This window comes from Oncorhynchus mykiss, chromosome 28, assembly GCF_057628025.1.
Source record: "Oncorhynchus mykiss isolate SJ-2025 chromosome 28, ASM5762802v1, whole genome shotgun sequence".
Classification (NCBI taxonomy): domain Eukaryota; kingdom Metazoa; phylum Chordata; class Actinopteri; order Salmoniformes; family Salmonidae; genus Oncorhynchus; species Oncorhynchus mykiss.
The window spans coordinates 6338112-6352500 of NC_143049.1; the positions used below are offsets into that span (position 1 = coordinate 6338112).

The 14389-nt window shown below is 47.1% G+C and overlaps 1 protein-coding gene across 3 annotated transcripts in view; it reads right to left on the bottom strand.

Annotated features, from left to right (window-relative positions):
* Positions 1-14389, bottom strand: part of zbtb46 (zinc finger and BTB domain containing 46) — a 218554-nt gene that overhangs the window by 6521 nt on the left and 197644 nt on the right. For 2 of the 3 annotated variants that reach the window (XM_090225674.1, XM_090225675.1), the window contains exon 5: positions 4362-4537. In XM_090225674.1, the coding sequence (XP_090081800.1) occupies positions 4362-4537 (176 nt within the window). Of the gene's footprint in view, positions 1-4361; positions 4538-12602 lie in introns of those variants that run through there. The other variant, XM_090225673.1, reaches the window with a different exon arrangement.

Genomic DNA, 14389 nt, shown 5'->3' on the forward strand with positions numbered 1-14389 from the left:
CCCTGAGCACAGCACAGCAGCTGACTGGGACTCTGCTCTCTGAACTCCTCTCCCCTGAGCACAGCAGCTGACTGGGACTCTGCTCTCTGAACTCCTCTCCCTTGAGCACAGCAGCTGACTGGGACTCTGCTCTGTGAACTCCTCCCCTGAACACAGCAGCTGACTGGGACTCTGCTCTCTGAACTCCTCTCCCCTGAGCACAGCAGCTGACTGGGACTCTGCTCTGTGAACTCCTCCCCGGAGCACAGCACAGCAGCTGACTGGGACTCTGCTCTCTGAACTCCTCTCCCCTGAGCACAGCACAGCAGCTGACTGGGACTCTGCTCTCGGAACTCCTCTCCCCTGAGCACAGCACAGAAGCTGAATGGGACTCTGCTCTCTGAACTCCTCTCCCCTGAGAACAGCACAGCAGCTGACTGGGACTCTGTTCTCTGAACTCCTCTCCCCTGAGCACAGCACAGCAGCTGACTGGGACTCTGCTCTCTGAACTCCTCTCCCCTGAGCACAGCAGCTGACTGGGACTCTGCTCTCTGAACTCCTCCCCCCTGAGCACAGCAGCTGACTGGGACTCTGCTCTCTGAACTCCTCTCCCCTGAGCACAGCACAGCAGCTGACTGGGACTCTGCTCTGTGAACTCCTCCCCTGAGCACAGCACAGCAGCTGACTGGGACTCTGTTCTCAGAACTCCTCTCCCCTGAGCACAGCACAGCAGCTGACTGGGACTCTGCTCTCTGAACTCCTCTCCCCTGAGCACAGAAGCTGAATGGGACTCTGCTCTCTGAACTCCTCTCCCCTGAGCACATCACAGCAGCTGACTGGGACTCTGTTCTCAGAACTCCTCTCCCCTGAGCACAGCACAGCAGCTGACTGGGACTCTGCTCTCTGAACTCCTCTCCCCTGAGCACAGAAGCTGAATGGGACTCTGCTCTCTGAACTCCTCTCCCCTGAGCACAGCACAGCAGCTGACTGGGACTCTGTTCTCTGAACTCTTCTCCCCTGAGCACAGCACAGCAGCTGACTTGGTCTCTGTTCTCTGAACTCCTCTCCCCTGAGCACAGCACAGCAGCTGAATGGGACTCTGCTCTCTGAACTCCTCTCCCCTGAGCACAGCACAGCAGCTGACTGGGACTCTGCTCTCTGAACTCCTCTCCCCTGAGCACAGCAGCTGACTGGGACTCTGCTCTCTGAACTCCTCTCCCTTGAGCACAGCAGCTGACTGGGACTCTGCTCTCTGAACTCCTCTCCCCTGAGCACAGCACAGCAGCTGACTGGGACTCTGCTCTCTGAACTCCTCTCCCCTGAGCACAGCACAGCAGCTGACTGGGACTCTGCTCTCTGAACTCCTCTCCCCTGAGCACAGCAGCTGACTGGGACTCTGCTCTCTGAACTCCTCTCCCCTGAGCACATCACAGCAGCTGACTGGGACTCTGTTCTCTGAACTCCTCTCCCCTGAGCACAGCACAGCAGCTGACTGGGACTCTGCTCTCTGAACTCCTCTCCCCTGAGCACAGCACAGAAACTGAATGGGACTCTGCTCTCTGAACTCCTCTCCCCTGAGCACAGCACAGCAGCTGACTGGGACTCTGTTCTCTGAACTCTTCTCCCCTGAGCACAGCACAGCAGCTGACTTGGACTCTGTTCTCTGAACTCCTCTCCCCTGAGCACAGCATAGCAGCTGACTGGGACTCTGCTCTCTGAACTCCTCTCCCCTGAGCACAGCACAGCAGCTGACTGGGACTCTGCTCTCTGAACTCCTCTCCCCTGAGCACAGCAGCTGACTGGGACTCTGCTCTCTGAACTCCTCTCCCCTGAGCACAGCACAGCAGCTGACTGGGACTCTGCTCTCTGAACTCCTCTCCCCTGAGCACAGCACAGCAGCTGACTGGGACTCTGCTCTCTGAACTCCTCTCCCCTGAGCACAGCAGCTGACTGGGACTCTGCTCTCTGAACTCCTCTCCCCTGAGCACATCACAGCAGCTGACTGGGACTCTGCTCTCTGAACTCCTCTCCCCTGAGCACAGCACAGAAGCTGAATGGGACTCTGCTCTCTGAACTCCTCTCCCCTGAGCACAGCACAGCAGCTGACTGGGACTCTGTTCTCTGAACTCTTCTCCCCTGAGCACAGCACAGCAGCTGACTTGGTCTCTGTTCTCTGAACTCCTCTCCCCTGAGCACAGCACAGCAGCTGAATGGGACTCTGCTCTCTGAACTCCTCTCCCCTGAGCACAGCACAGCAGCTGACTGGGACTCTGCTCTCTGAACTCCTCTCCCCTGAGCACAGCAGCTGACTGGGACTCTGCTCTCTGAACTCCTCTCCCTTGAGCACAGCAGCTGACTGGGACTCTGCTCTCTGAACTCCTCTCCCCTGAGCACAGCACAGCAGCTGACTGGGACTCTGCTCTCTGAACTCCTCTCCCCTGAGCACAGCACAGCAGCTGACTGGGACTCTGCTCTCTGAACTCCTCTCCCCTGAGCACAGCAGCTGACTGGGACTCTGCTCTCTGAACTCCTCTCCCCTGAGCACATCACAGCAGCTGACTGGGACTCTGTTCTCTGAACTCCTCTCCCCTGAGCACAGCAGAGCAGCTGACTGGGACTCTGCTCTCTGAACTCCTCTCCCCTGAGCACAGCACAGAAGCTGAATGGGACTCTGCTCTCTGAACTCCTCTCCCCTGAGCACAGCACAGCAGCTGACTGGGACTCTGTTCTCTGAACTCTTCTCCCCTGAGCACAGCACAGCAGCTGACTTGGACTCTGTTCTCTGAACTCCTCTCCCCTGAGCACAGCATAGCAGCTGACTGGGACTCTGCTCTCTGAACTCCTCTCCCCTGAGCACAGCACAGCAGCTGACTGGGACTCTGCTCTCTGAACTCCTCTCCCCTGAGCACAGCAGCTGACTGGGACTCTGCTCTCTGAACTCCTCTCCCTTGAGCACAGCAGCTGACTGGGACTCTGCTCTCTGAACTCCTCTCCCCTGAGCACAGCACAGCAGCTGACTGGGACTCTGCTCTCTGAACTCCTCTCCCCTGAGCACAGCACAGCAGCTGACTGGGACTCTGCTCTCTGAACTCCTCTCCCCTGAGCACAGCAGCTGACTGGGACTCTGCTCTCTGAACTCCTCTCCCCTGAGCACATCACAGCAGCTGACTGGGACTCTGTTCTCTGAACTCCTCTCCCCTGAGCACATCACAGCAGCTGACTGGGACTCTGTTCTCTGAACTCCTCTCCCCTGAGCACAGCACAGCAGCTGACTGGGACTCTGCTCTCTGAACTCCTCTCCCCTGAGCACAGCACAGAAGCTGAATGGGACTCTGCTCTCTGAACTCCTCTCCCCTGAGCACAGCACAGCAGCTGACTGGGACTCTGCTCTCTGAACTCCTCTCCCCTGAGCACAGCACAGCAGCTGACTGGGACTCTGCTCTCTGAACTCCTCTCCCCTGAGCACAGCAGCTGACTGGGACTCTGCTCTCTGAACTCCTCTCCCTTGAGCACAGCAGCTGACTGGGACTCTGCTCTCTGAACTCCTCTCCCCTGAGCACAGCACAGCAGCTGACTGGGACTCTGCTCTCTGAACTCCTCTCCCCTGAGCACAGCAGCTGACTGGGACTCTGCTCTCTGAACTCCTCTCCCCTGAGCACAGCAGCTGACTGGGACTCTGCTCTCTGAACTCCTCTCCCCTGAGCACAGCACAGCAGCTGACTGGGACTCTGCTCTCTTAAGTCCTCTCCCCTGAGCACAGCACAGCAGCTGACTGGGACTCTGCTCTCTGAACTCCTCTCCCCTGAGCACAGCACAGCAGCTGACTGGGACTCTGCTCTCTGAACTCCTCCCCTGAGCACATCACAGCAGCTGACTGGGTCTCTGCTCTCTGAACTCCTCTACCCTGAGCACAGCACTGCAGCTGACTGGGACTCTGCTCTCTGATCTCCTCTCCCCTGAGCACAGCACAGCAGCTGACTGGGTCTCTGCTCTCTGAACTCCTCTACCCTGAGCACAGCACAGCAGCTGACTGGGACTCTGCTCTCTGATCTCCTCTCCCCTGAGCACAGCACAGCAGCTGACTGGGACTCTGCTCTCTGTGACTGTCTGCTACTGCACTGCTCTTATCAGTGTGTGTCTCAGCTCACTGCTGTACCCCGGTGGTGACTGTCTGCTACTGCACTGCTCTTACCAGTGTGTGTCTCAGCTCACTGCTGTACCCCGGTGGTGACTGTCTGCTACTGCACTGCTCTTACCAGTGTGTCTCAGCTCACTGCTGTACCCCGGTGGTGACTGTCTGCTACTGCACTGCTCTTACCAGTGTGTGTCTCAGCTCACTGCTGTACCCCGGTGGTGACTGTCTGATACTGCACTGCTCTTACCAGTGTGTGTCTCTTCATGTGCTCCCTCCTGGTGAACTTCTTGCCACAGATCTCACAGGGGTAGGGCCTCTCACCCGTGTGGGAGCGCATGTGCCTCTTTAGGATGCACTGGTGCATGGCAGAGAAACTACAGTAGGGACACTTAAACTTCTTACGGATCACTGTGAAGTCATTCACTGGAGAGAGAGAGAGAGAGAGAGAGAGAGAGAGAGAGAGAGAGAGAGAGAGAGCGAGAGAGAGAGAGAGAGATTAGTTTGCATCTAGTCTGCGTGAGTTAAACCACAGTTTGTTTAAAGCTCATTCAAAACGTCTACATCAGTTAGATTAATAAAATACCAGAAGAGCAATTTAAGTGACAGGTTCAATTGATCAAAGACTCAGGTTTAAAAGACACTGCCATCCTATATTTAACATTAGAGTGTATTACCAACTCTGATGCCCACCTAAATGTCAGTGACTATTCTATTGGATCAAACAAAGACATCAGAGAGAGACAGAGAACAATATAGTAAGGATAAAGGCCTACAATAGAGCTACATCTCCACTTTACATAATAGATCAACTCAGGATGAATTGGGTTAAGATCAACACACACGTGAGATCAGGTACAAACTACATACATACAAAGGTTAAAGGGGAGAGCGATGATGGAGAGGTATTACAACACAGCAGGGCTTGGATGGACGGCTCTGATAGCTCTATATCTACACATGACATATAACAGGGCTCTCCAACTCTGTTCCTGGGGTGCCGCCCTCCTTTATGTTTTCACCCCAATCCCAACTGTAACTGACCTTATCGACCAGCTAATTATTACAGTCAGGTGCGCTAGTTTAGGGTTGGAGCCAAACGTACAGGACGGCATAGCTCTCCAGAAACAGGGTTGGAGAGCCCTATTCTACAGCCTCCGCTAAGCCCACTAATTCAACATCTAAAGGCTAAGCAGACATATTGTGTTGATGTCTGTGTGTGCACACAGGCGTCTTACCCGGACGTTGACTAAATGTGTTCGGGCAAAAAGCGTCCCACTGGGGACAGACGTCAATTCAATGTCTATTCCACTTTGGTTCCACGTGATTTCTCTGAAATGACCTGGAAACAATGTTGGTTCAACCAGTGTGTGCCCAGTGGGTTAATAGATTGGGTGAGGAGCAAACCTCAAGTAAGACAAGACCAGTGGGTGTGTGACACACATGTTGGTTACCTGACATTAGGAAGGCTCAGGGAGTCAGAATAGAAAACATGACCAGCTCATCCGACCTTAAACTGTTAGGCATGACTTGTTTGGGTAACATGGCCATAACTCAAAGTCTATGGAGCAGAGTCTATATCTACAACCAAAAGCCTTTTCCATGCCGTAACTCAAAGTCTATGGAGCAGAGTCTATATCTACAACCAAAAGCCTTTTACATGGCCGTAACTCAAAGTCTATGGAGCAGAGTCTATATCTACAACCAAAAGCCTTTTCCATGCCGTAACTCAAAGTCTATGGAGCAGAGTCTATATCTACAACCAAAAGCCTTTTACATGGCCGTAACTCAAAGTCTATGGAGCAGAGTCTATATCTACAACCAAAAGCCTTTTACATGGCCGTAACTCAAAGTCTATGGAGCAGAGTCTATATCTACAACCAAAAGCCTTTTATATACTCACACAGTATGCAGATATTACTTACCTGGTAAGACAATTTAGGAAAGGAAAATGAATGTGTGTTAAATGCATGATTTTATACAGTGTATATTGTGTATATATGTGTATATTTCTACATAACTACCGGACTCAAACACAACAAAACACTATCAGACCCAACGCCCACACGTGTATTCCTTCACAGTTTATTGATTACAGAATACAAACTACCAGGAAATGGCATCAAACTTCAGAAAAATACATATCGATATGTGATATTCGGGAATGGAAAGATAAAAAATACAGTCTAAAATACCCTTTTACAAAACAAAACAACAACAGTGCAACTGAAATCAGCCTCATTTGCTCTTTATAAAAAGGCCTAATACCATCTGGTCTGTAATCAGTCTGGATTCACATGAGAGGAGCCTAGCCTGCTTCCCTGTTTTGACCATAGGCCAGAGTCTTTCTCCCCAAAAAACGGGACCCCAGGTTTTTAGGGGTCGACATTTGACTGAGTTTTTTTCTATGTCAGCTCAGGGATGAGTTTCTTAAACAAGACTACAAGTTCCACTTGCTCCATTCTCATATCTGTTTGTGTGAAAAACACCAAAATGACCTACAGGGCATGTGACACCCTAGAGTGCACTGCTTTTGACCAGAATCATAATGGCTGATGCCCCTAAAGTTCCATGAATGGGGCCTCTGCTCGTCCCTTTGAGTAATATTCCCAGTATGGGTACAGACACACATTGACCAGGACTGGCAAACATAGCTTTATCTTGTCATTGCCCTTTGGGGTTTGACACAAGGCTGGCTTTTTTTGGTCAGATGCATTTGTAAAAGGTCCAGTGTGAATCCAAATTTGATTGAATGAGTGGTTGGTTGATTGGCTAATTGGTTGATGCCCTCCCATGACATTAGGACACTACATGCTACTGTACTACAGTCAAACAGCCAGAAAAATACCCTCTCTCCCTCAGAATGATCAGAATGAGGAAGCGGAAAGAGGACTATTCCCAGCTAACAGAGAGAACTTTTCTGTAATGTTCCCCTGATGTTTGAGTGTCCAGTTTTCTGTTAGTTAGGTGAACATTTTATGTATGTTAGCAAAAACCTCCTGAGACCCTATTTAGCATGTTTTGGCGTTAAAGGGGGCACTATTTTCATTTTAGGAAAAATAACGTTCCCAACGTAATCGGGCTACTTTTCAGGACCAGATAATAGAATAAGCATATAATTGATAGCTTAGGATAGAAAACACTCTAAAGTTTCCAAAACTGTAAAAATATTGTCCGTGAGAATAACAGAACTGATATTGCAGGCGAAAGCCTGAGAAAAATCCAATCAGGAAGTGACTCTTATTTAGAAACCTCTGCGTTCCTATGCGTCCCTATTGAGCAGTGAAAGGGATATCAACCAGATTCCTTTTTATATGGCTTCCCTAATGTGTCTAGGGTCACAAGACATAGTTTCAGGCTTTTATTTTGAAAAATGAGCGTGAGCGACAACATTGCGTCAGTGGTCAGCTGGTGGCTCTCAGAGTGATATGTGCATAATAGACAAATGCGGCCATTGTTTCTCTCGCTCCTACTAAGAAGCCAACTGACCCGGTTGATATATTATCGAATAGATACAGTGCCTTGCGAAAGTATTCGGCCCCCTTGAACTTTGCGACCTTTTGCCACATTTCAGGCTTCAAACATAAAGATATAAAACTGTATTTTTTTGTGAAGAATCAACAACAAGTGGGACACAATCATGAAGTGGAACGACATTTATTGGATATTTCAAACTTTTTTAACAAATCAAAAACTGAAAAATTGGGCGTGCAAAATTATTCAGCCCCTTTACCTTCAGTGCAGCAAACTCTCTCCAGAAGTTCAGTGAGGATCTCTGAATGATCCAATGTTGACCTAAATGACTAATGATGATAAATACAATCCACCTGTGTGTAATCAAGTCTCCGTATAAATGCACCTGCACTGTGATAGTCTCAGAGGTCCATAGGACAACAATCAGTCATATATTGCACAAATCTGGCCTTTATGGAAGAGTGGCAAGAAGAAAGCCATTTCTTAAAGATATCCATAAAAAGTGTTGTTTAAAGTTTGCCACAAGCCACCTGGGAGACACACCAAACATGTGGAAGAAGGTGCTCTGGTCAGATGAAACCAAAATTGAACTTTTTGGCAACAATGAAAACGTTATGTTTGGCGTAAAAGCAACACAGCTGAACACACCATCCCCACTGTCAAACATGGTGGTGGCAGCATCATGGTTTGGGCCTGCTTTTCTTCAGCAGGGACAGGGAAGATGGTTAGAATTGATGGGAAGATGGATGGAGCCAAATACAGGACCATTCTGGAAGAAAACCTGATGGAGTCTGCAAAAGACCTGAGACTGGGAGGGAGATTTGTCTTCCAACAAGACAATGATCCAAAACATAAAGCAAAATCTACAATGGAATGGTTCAAAAATAAAGATATCCAGGTGTTAGAATGGCCAAGTCAAAGTCCAGACCTGAATCCAATCGAGAATCTGTGGAAAGAACTGAAAACTGCTGTTCACAAATGCTCTCCATCCAACCTCACTGAGCTCGAGCTGTTTTGCAAGGAGGAATGGGAAAAAATTTCAGTCTCTCGATGTGCAAAACTGATAGAGACATACCCCAAGCAACTTACAGCTGTAATCGCAGCAAAAGGTGGCGCTACAAAGTATTAACTTAAGGGGGCTGAATAATTTTGCACGCCCAATTTTTCAGTTTTTGATTTGTTAAAAAAGTTTGAAATATCCAATAAATGTCGTTCCACTTCATGATTGTGTCCCACTTGTTGTTGATTCTTCACAAAAAAATAAAGTTTTATATCTTTAGGTTTGAAGCCTGAAATGTGGCAAAAGGTCGCAAAGTTCAAGGGGGCCGAATACTATTTGAAAAACACCTTTAGGATTGATTATAAAAAACGTTTGCCATGTTTCTGGCGATATTATGGATCTAATTTGGAATATTTTTCGCCGTTGTCGTGACCGCAATTTCCGGTCGATTTCTCAGCCAAACGTGAAGAACAAACGGAGCTATTTCGGCTACACAAAATAATCTTTATGGAAAAAAAGAACATTTGCTATCTAACTGGGAGTCTCGTGAGTGAAAACACCTGAAGCTCATCAAAGGTAAATGATTTAATTTGATTGCTTTTCTGATTTTCGTGACCAAGCTGCCTGCTGCTAGCTAGGCATAATTCTATGCTAGGCTATCGATAAACTTACACAAATGCTTGTCTTGCTTTGGCTGTAAAGCATCATTTCAAAATCTGAGATGACAGGGTGATTAACAAAAGGCTAAGCTGTGTTTCGCTATATTTCACTTGTGATTTCATGAATTTGAATATTTTCTAGTAATATTTTTTGTCCGTTGCGTTATGCTAATTAGTGACAGTTGATGACAATTCTCCCGGATCCGGGAGCGGTAGTTCCAAGAGGTTTTAAGAGTTAGGAGAGCATTCCTTTAATGTCAAACAAAACTAACTTACCCAGAACGTGGTTGCCATGTTCTTAGAATGTAAATGATACATTTTCTAGTCCCATTTAGTGGGAACGTTGCAGGAACATTCAGGTGTCCAGTTATGAGGATTCTGAGAATATTCCACACATTTTACACCAAACATACACAGAACATGGTTGCCATGTTCTCAGAATATAAGATATGAATGTTCTAGACCCGTTTCATTAAAACATTGCAATACACAGGTTTAAAACAAAGGACATTCTGTCATTGAAATTGAAACTGTACTGAAATTGCATCCCATAGTTTCCTCATCACAGTTGACGTTGAAACTGGTGTTTTGCGGGTACTATTTAATGAAGCTGCTAGTTGAGGACTTGTGAGGCATCTGTTTCTCAAACTAGACAATCTAATGTACTCGTCCTCTTGCTCAGTTGTGCACCGGGGCCTCCCACTCCTCTTTGTATTCTGGTTAGAGACAGTTTACGCTGTTCTGTGAAGGGAGTAGTACACAGCATTGTACGAGATCTTCAGTTTCTTGACAATTTCTCGCATGGAATAGCCTTCATTTCTCAGAACAAGAATAGACTGATGAGTTTCTGGCCATTTTGAGCCTGTAATCAAACCCACAAATGCTGATGCTCCAGACACTCAACTAGTCTAAAGAAGGCCAGTTGTATTGCTTCTTTAAAAAGGGTTTTCTAATGATCATTTAGACTTTTAAAATGATAAACTTGGATTAGCTAACACAACGTGCCATTGGAACACAGGAGTGATGGTTGCTGATAATGGGCCTCTGTACGCCTATGTAGATATATTCCATAAAAAAATCAGCCGTTTCCAGCTACAATAGTCATTTACAACATTAACAATGTCCACGCTGTATTTCTGATCAATGTGATGTTATTTTAACGTGCAAAAAGTGTTTTTCTTTCAAAAACAAGGACATTTCTAAGTGACCCCAAACTATTGAATGGTAGTGTACATGATTACACTGTTCATTTATAAAGTAGTTACTATTCAACATGTCTACACCGGGGATCTAAACTCACAACCTTTAGGTTCACGGTATTCTGATCTTTAAAAGCACCGTGTGTGTGTCCCTAACCTTGCCAACAGACAAAGAACTGTGAATGGAACAGTGGTTAGCCAATCAGAGCCTCGACTCTGCAACAGAAACAAGGGGTGGTGTGTAAAGAAACACCTCTTTAGGGACATCCCTGAAACAAGCTGGGAACTAGACTAAAACCACCAGGGGACCACCACAGAACGTTCTAGAACATTAATATCTTATATTCTGAGAACATGGTAACCATGTTTTGTGTATGTTTGGTGTGACATTGATGAAATGTTCTCTTAACCCTCAGAAAACTGAACACATGAATGTTCCTGCAACATTCCCAGAAATTGTGTCTATAAAATTAATATCTTATATTCTGTGAACATGGTAACCACGTTTTGGGTATGTTTTGAGTGACGTTGATGTCCTAATGAGACTCTTAAGGGAATGTTCTCCAATGTTGTGGGAACGTTTGTTGTTAGCTGGGTTTTAGGAGTCATCGCTCTCAGAGATGAACATTTATTGCGAGACAGCATTTTAGTCAAACCACTCAAACACTGTGACATGCTTAAGTCCTTAAGGACCAACAGAGAGCGAGAGACAGAGAGATAGAGAGAGAGAGAGAGACAGAGATAGAGTGGGAGAGAGAAAGCGAGAGAGAGAGAGACAGAGAGAGAGTGAGAGAGAAAGCGAGAGAGAGAGTGAGCAAGAGCGAGAGAGAGAGAGAGAGAGAGACAGAGAGAGAGAGAGAGAGGGACAGAGAGACAGGGAGAGAGAGAGAGAGAGAGCTTTGTGGTTCTACAATTCAGTTACTCAAATAGCATCAATCCAACAACCAAATTATACATTCAAAACTCATGCCCCTTGTTTTCAAATCATAGGAAGCAGGAGGAAGACAAAAATTCCATTTAAGATACAGTAAGTGATAGGTTTGGCCTAGTTTTCAGTACCACCCTGTCATTCACAAACATTACTTACTCCCTGTACATCAACCACAGACTGTGTTACAATGAACAGTCTGCCCCTCTCTGACCACACCATCCAACCACACCATCCAACTCCATTTCCCATGTACTCTCCCTCTCTATTCTTTTCAGGTCAGAGAGGTCATGCCCCTCCTCCGCCCACTTCCTCTTTAGCTGAAGAGTCTTAGGTCAATAAGGGCTGGAGCTGAGAAGAGCCAATTACTATTCTCCTTCAGCTGGGCTTATAGAGGGGGTAAGGAGGATTGGGCGCAGCGCACAGAGAAGGGGATTTGGAACGACCCTAACCCCATCCCAACAGCGTGTCTCTATTGTTTTAAGTTGCATCAGCACGGATCTGAAAACAACACAGGCCAACACAGGCCAAATGTAGGAAAATGAAAATGCCTTCACAGAAACCTGCTTACACCAGTCCATTTAGTTCACACCAGAGCAGATGAAGGAAGGGAAACCAGTCATTGTCCCAAAACATAGAGTGATACCTCTGTCCTCAAATCCATTTAGGTGTACTTTAGTGGAAGACGATTTGGGTAAACATTAGCCCCTAAGGGCCGTTGTATCTGTCACAGTTGTCGACTCTGAATGTGAGATGGTTTTACACCTGAGTTGTTTCAGTGAGACTTCCTGATTTGAATTAAAACAGATGATTGTAGCATTGTTTCCGACTAGATAAGCCTCTGATCAGAGTGTGCAGCATGAACACTGACAGTGAATGTGTCACGTAAACAGGAGGTGGTGCTGACTTGTGGTAGCAGTCAGTTTCTGAATAGTTTTAGTGAGAAGTAAAGAACTGGAGATACAGATCTCCCTGTATGGAGAAGAGGGCCTATAGGTTGAGCCCTGACTGGCGACACAGAGGGAGACAGGGGGCTGGGGGAAAGAACAAAGTTCCCCACTAAAGTCAGCTTTGTGTTTCGCCCCCTAATAGTGACGATTTAAGAAAGGTACTGGAAGCTGATCCTAGACCTGATCCTATTTCCAACAGCAGCACAATATCATCAATGAAATGAGCAGCCCTATTTCAACTCCATAAACAAGTGACAGAATGACAAACAGACAGACAAACACGGACACACATATTTATATATATTAAAACAAAGCTCTCAGTTGAGCAGTTACAGTACATTTTCACTGTTAACTTCGCATATTAATTATGCTTTTTTTAAAAGATGCCTAAAGCCTCCTCAAAAATATAGGCTCATATGTAAAAACCAAACATTTGATAAAATATCGGTCTTTAATCTTATAAATGTACAAATACTTACACATTTTGCACAGGCTGTATAAAATGTACCAGTGCTCTTACAAAAAAGCCATATGGGGCACAGATCGACACTGATGTGAAGGGAGATATGGGTATATGGAGGGAGATACGGGTTTATGGAGGGAGATATGGGTTTATGGAGAGAGATATGGATTTAGGGAGGAAGATATGGGTTTAGGGAGGAAGATATGGGTTTATGGAGGGAAATATGGGTTTAGGGAGGGAGATACGGGTTTAGGGAGGGAGATATGGGTTTATGGAGAGAGATATGGGTTTATGGAGGGAGATACGGGTTTAGGGAGGGAGATACGGGTTTAGGGAGGAAGATATGGGTTTAGGGAGGGAGATATGGGTTTAGGGAGGAAGATATGGGTTTATGGAGAGAGATATGGGTTTATGGAGGGAGATATGGGTTTATGGAGGGAGATACGGGTTTAGGGAGGAAGATATGGGTTTAGGGAGGGAGATATGGGTTTATGGAGGGAGATACGGGTTTAGGGAGGAAGATATGGGTTTAGGGAGGGAGATATGGGTTTATGGAGAGAGATATGGGTTTATGGAGGGAGATACGGGTTTATGGAGAGAGATATGGGTTTATGGAGGGAGATACGGGTTTAGGGAGGGAGATACGGGTTTAGGGAGGAAGATATGGGTTTAGGGAGGGAGATATGGGTTTAGGGAGGAAGATATGGGTTTATGGAGAGAGATATGGGTTTATGGAGGGAGATATGGGTTTATGGAGGGAGATACGGGTTTAGGGAGGAAGATATGGGTTTAGGGAGGGAGATATGGGTTTATGGAGGGAGATACGGGTTTAGGGAGGAAGATATGGGTTTAGGGAGGGAGATATGGGTTTAGGGAGGGAGATATGGGGTTATGGAGAGAGATATGGGTTTATGGAGGAAGTGACACCACAGGTCATTAAATGGCATGTATAGTGTGTGAGTGTGTGTGCGTGCGTGTGTGTGCGTACGTGGGTGTGTGTGTGTGTGTGTGTTTACGTGGGTGTGTGTGTGTGTGTGTTTACGTGTGTGTGTGTGTGTGTGTGCGCGTACGTGGGTGTGTGTGTGTTTACGTGTGTGTGTGTGTGTGTGTGTGTGTGTGTGTGTGTGTGTGTGTGTGTGTGCATACGTGGGTGGGTGTGTGTGCGTATGTGTGTGTGTGTGTGTGTACGTGGGTGTGTGTTTACTCTCTTTATCTTTGTATGCTTCCAAGCTCAATCGACCACATTCACATGGTGATGATGGCTATTATGGTTGCTATGGGCGTCTACCTTCATCTCATGATGCAAGCCCCACAGTTGCTCGGCAACCCCACCCTGCCCCACCCCCATACCGACCCTTCTCCATGACCCTACCCCCACCCCCACCCCCACCTGGCAGCACACCTTGACATGTGTGGCCAGGTTCTTCTGGGTACTGAACGCCTTGGCACAGGCCGGGCACGAGTGCCCTCTTTCTCTGGAGTGTACAGAAGACAGGTGTCTGTGTAGATCAGTACGGTCTCTGAAGTGTTTCAGACAGTAGGTGCACTGCATCAGCTTCCTCTTGAAGTGGATGGTCTTCTCATGTCGGTCTGCGTTGGACTTGA